Here is a 3,801-nt window from a genome sequence, read left to right as displayed (position 1 = left end):
CGGGCAGCCCCGCCGCGCCCGGGGGCACGCTGCCCACGTTACTCACGTTGCCCATGTTGCCCATGTTCACTACCACTCCGCTTCCCATGTTTCCCACATTTCCTGTGTTGCTCATGTTTCCAATTAATCCGACGTTTCCCATGTTTCCCATGTTCCCCATGCCGCTCACGTTTCCCATGTTGTTAACATTCCCCATGGTACTAACGTTTCCGATAGTGCTCACGTTTCCCATGTTGCTAACATTCACCATGTTGCTGGAGTTTCCCATGTTTCCTATATTGGGTACGTTTGCCATGTTGCCCACGTTAGACATTGTGCCCACGTTTGTGACATTGCCCACTCCAGTTACGCTATTAACGGCGCCCACTGCGGATACTGTGCCCACGCCCGCTACCACGGTATGTGTCGCCGGGATCGGTGGGGGGATCGGCGCTGGATGCTGGGAAGTGAAATAAATACATTTAAGAAACATATATGCTAAACATAGGGACCAGTATTTTTTCACGGGTAACTTCTTTGAAAGGTACTATGATTGTTGTCAAGTTAAGTACGCCAGCTCATGTCCTTGTATTGACATGTTATAAAACATTTTATAGAATTATAATAAGTTTCATCTTATGTTTTAAAATAAACTAAACAGTGTTACAAAATAAAATATAAACCTTGAAATATTATTTAATTTCACTTATTGGCAATTAATTGAAATTCAATTAATTACATTAACATGTGATTTTAAGGATCCATTAAATGTTTCAAATGAAGCCTCAACTGTGACTTCTATATTTTTTGAACATCTCTAGATTACAAGTATGCAATTTTATAAAAAAAAAAAAACTAGCTTTCGCCCACGACGCCGTCCGCGTGGAATTTAAGAAAAAAACCCATAGGTGAATAGCCTATGTATTCTTCTTCCAGATTATGTCTGTGTATATAAAATTTTATCAAGATTCGTTCAGCCGTTTAGGTCACAATTCATCTAAACTTTCGCTATTATAATTTTATATAGAGGATTGGATTACCAAAAAAAATCTTAATTTAATCCGTATGATACAGTAATACTCACATTGACAGGTATAGGTGGCGGCAGCGAGTGCGGCTGGTGCGCGGGGTGTGCGGGGAGCGCGGGCAGCGCGGGGAGCGGCTGGTGCGACGCGTGCGGCACGTGCTGCGGCATGGCGGCGTGCGACGCGTGCGCGTGCGCGTGCGGGTGCGGCGGCGCCACTATACCCCGCACGAAGTACTGCGGCATCGCGTACGGCGGCGCTGGGTGTGGGGGCGGAGCGCCTCCGTACTAAAATGGATTACATTTTAAAAGTTAAACATTTTAGAGAGAATTTAAAGAACATTAAAATATTATGGAAATAACTATAATTTGTCTAAATAAGATACATTAGTTTGATAAATGACGCATATGAAGTATCGAATTAAATTGGTATGGAGGCAAATGCCGTACATAATAGACAAGTGTTGTAGTGACGAAACAAACACGCCTAGCGAACAATTATGAACTATCGACATTCGGTTTAAATAAAATTTATCGAACTTAACTTTGATTATTATTTTATTATTAACGAATTTAGAGGACAATTCTATTAATAAATATTTATTTACTCTCATTACTTGTAATGGTTCTGAAGGTCATTATTAATTTGAGAAAACAGTGTTTTTTTTTAATTCATAAGTTATAATTATGAATCTATCAATTCCAACTTCTATAAGAATAAAAATCGATAATCGAAAAGAGTCATGTCTGGTTTTACACAACCCATCTCTACTAAATTGTCAAAGTAATCAATCTTATTTAGACAATCTATAATAAAGTTAATATTTTTCAAAGTAGTGGTTACCTGCAGCTGGTAGATGTGCGGCGGGTAGGGGTGGTAGGTGAAGGGGTAGGGCAGGGCGTAGGACACGGGCATGGGCAGCGGCGGCGGCGCGCGGTACTGCGGCTCCTCTGCCGCCTCCTCCTCGGTGCCCTGCCGCAGGTACAGCTCGTGCCAGTAGCGCGCCACCGTGTACAGCACCTCGGGGTACACGCCTCCGCCTGTACAAAATACAATTATCTATACTATTACAATAAAGCGCAAACACACACTTCTTTGTTGCCTAAGATGTCAGCAAATACAGCATATTTTTTTTATAAAAAGCCCTACACTTATGTAACGCTTTAGGCTATATTTTGTCACGCCATTAAACTTAGATGATAAATATTTTGTATAAAAACCCTAATATGGGAAAGAAGATCATAAGTTGTTGCCAACATCAAGGAACCAGGATTGCCATAGTTATGTAATTGGTATTGACATTCGCTATTGAGAATTTGTTAAATGTAAACAGTAAAATAAAATTTTTGCAGTTGCATGCGGATAAAACCGCACAAGAACAGCTAGTTAATTATATTCTTCATCTAAGACGTGTGAAAGGTTTCTTCCTTCTATCTAAAGTCTGAAAGTATGAAATAAGTCTCTTGCTAAAAGTATTTTGTGTACCTTTGGCTGCGGCCTCCACAGTGAGGCAGGCGCGCTCCAGCATGGCGTCGCTCTGCTCCTTGCACTGCAGCACGGCGCGCTGGATCTCGTTGTAGTTGAGCGCGTGCGCGTGCGGCAACACCGACAGCGCGAGCTCCGCCGCCGCGCGCACGATATGCACGTCGCGACCAGACGACGCCTGCTTATCAACGTATTATTCATCATCATCATCATCACCAGCTNACTAGGCGTCCCCACTGAGGGGCTCGGAGCCTATTCTAAGTTAGGGTGACTAGGACATAGTCAACCACGCTGGCCCAATGCGGGTTGGTTGACTTCACACATATCTTTGAATTTCTTCGCCGATATGTGCAGGTTGCATCACGATGTTTTCCTTCACCCTTAGGACGTCGGGTAAATTATGTACATATGAAATTTCGATAAATCGGAAAGTATTATTATTAAGATATAAGATCATCATTAACATATTATTAACAACATTAATATCTACACTGAAATTTAAAAAAAAGTCTCAAATAAAGGAAAATTGATACCTTATCAGCAATACCAGCAGCTTCCGGCGGTGTCAAGTGTCCCTCCCAGGCGTCGATTAAAAATAAAATCGCGGGTGCACCGATGTCCATGGCTTGACCTGAACAAGAACAACGTCTTAAACATCCGACTATGAAGTAACGAAAAGTACAATTTTCGTTACCTACCTGTGATCCAGCTAACATGCGAGGAGTACGTACGACTCAACCAATTCGCACTAACGCAGTTGTGCAATCCTAGTGCATAGAGACCCAATTGGAACGCAGCCATGTGTAAACCTCTGTAAACGATTGGAAGAACGTTACGAGCACTTAGAACAGCGGCTGGCAGCAGTTTGGTGCAGCAGTAGGCGGTGTTACCTGTGCGGGCCCTGCGGCTCCTCGCGCGCGCACGTGGTCTGTGTGAACAGACTGGTGCTGGAGCTGCCGCCTGCTTTGAACAGCACGGACTTAGCGAGCTCGAACATGAAGTGCGCCGACGCCTCCGACGGCTGGTTCGGTACGGACGGGTACACGCGTTTACCTTTATATCTGGAGGAAGTGATGTGATCACTTATATGCATGTAACAGACGAGAAAAACACAATGCAGCATCAAGTAATACAAACATTGAATATATCCTGAATATCGTTCAGACCTTAACAGAAGAGGAATCAAAAGTACACAATTATAAATAGGTGGAAAGTTAATCGTTCCATTACTATGGGTCCAATCATGGTAATGGTAAGTCTGTCAGTGCTTGGATGTAGTGTTATTGTAGTGGACTGTATGATAAAATAAAAA

At 42.9% G+C, this 3,801-nt stretch overlaps 1 protein-coding gene across 1 annotated transcript in view; it reads right to left on the bottom strand.

Moving 5' to 3' along the window:
• The window catches only part of LOC106103456 (zinc finger SWIM domain-containing protein 8-like), a 17,253-nt gene that overhangs the window by 2,369 nt on the left and 11,083 nt on the right, over positions 1-3,801 (bottom strand). The window contains exons 16-22 of the mRNA XM_013283235.1: positions 3,380-3,751; positions 3,188-3,300; positions 3,023-3,120; positions 2,490-2,667; positions 1,848-2,044; positions 1,064-1,291; positions 6-439 (exon numbers count right to left, since the gene is read on the bottom strand). Of these exons, the coding sequence (XP_013138689.1) occupies positions 6-439; positions 1,064-1,291; positions 1,848-2,044; positions 2,490-2,667; positions 3,023-3,120; positions 3,188-3,300; positions 3,380-3,751 (1,620 nt within the window). The remainder of the gene's footprint in view (positions 1-5; positions 440-1,063; positions 1,292-1,847; positions 2,045-2,489; positions 2,668-3,022; positions 3,121-3,187; positions 3,301-3,379; positions 3,752-3,801) is intronic.

This window comes from Papilio polytes, unplaced genomic scaffold (genome assembly GCF_000836215.1).
Source record: "Papilio polytes unplaced genomic scaffold, Ppol_1.0 DF823731.1, whole genome shotgun sequence".
NCBI classification, from domain to species: Eukaryota; Metazoa; Arthropoda; class Insecta; order Lepidoptera; family Papilionidae; genus Papilio; species Papilio polytes.
The sequence above is the reverse complement of the archived record's forward strand: the minus strand, read 5'-3'. Positions and strand labels throughout refer to the sequence as shown.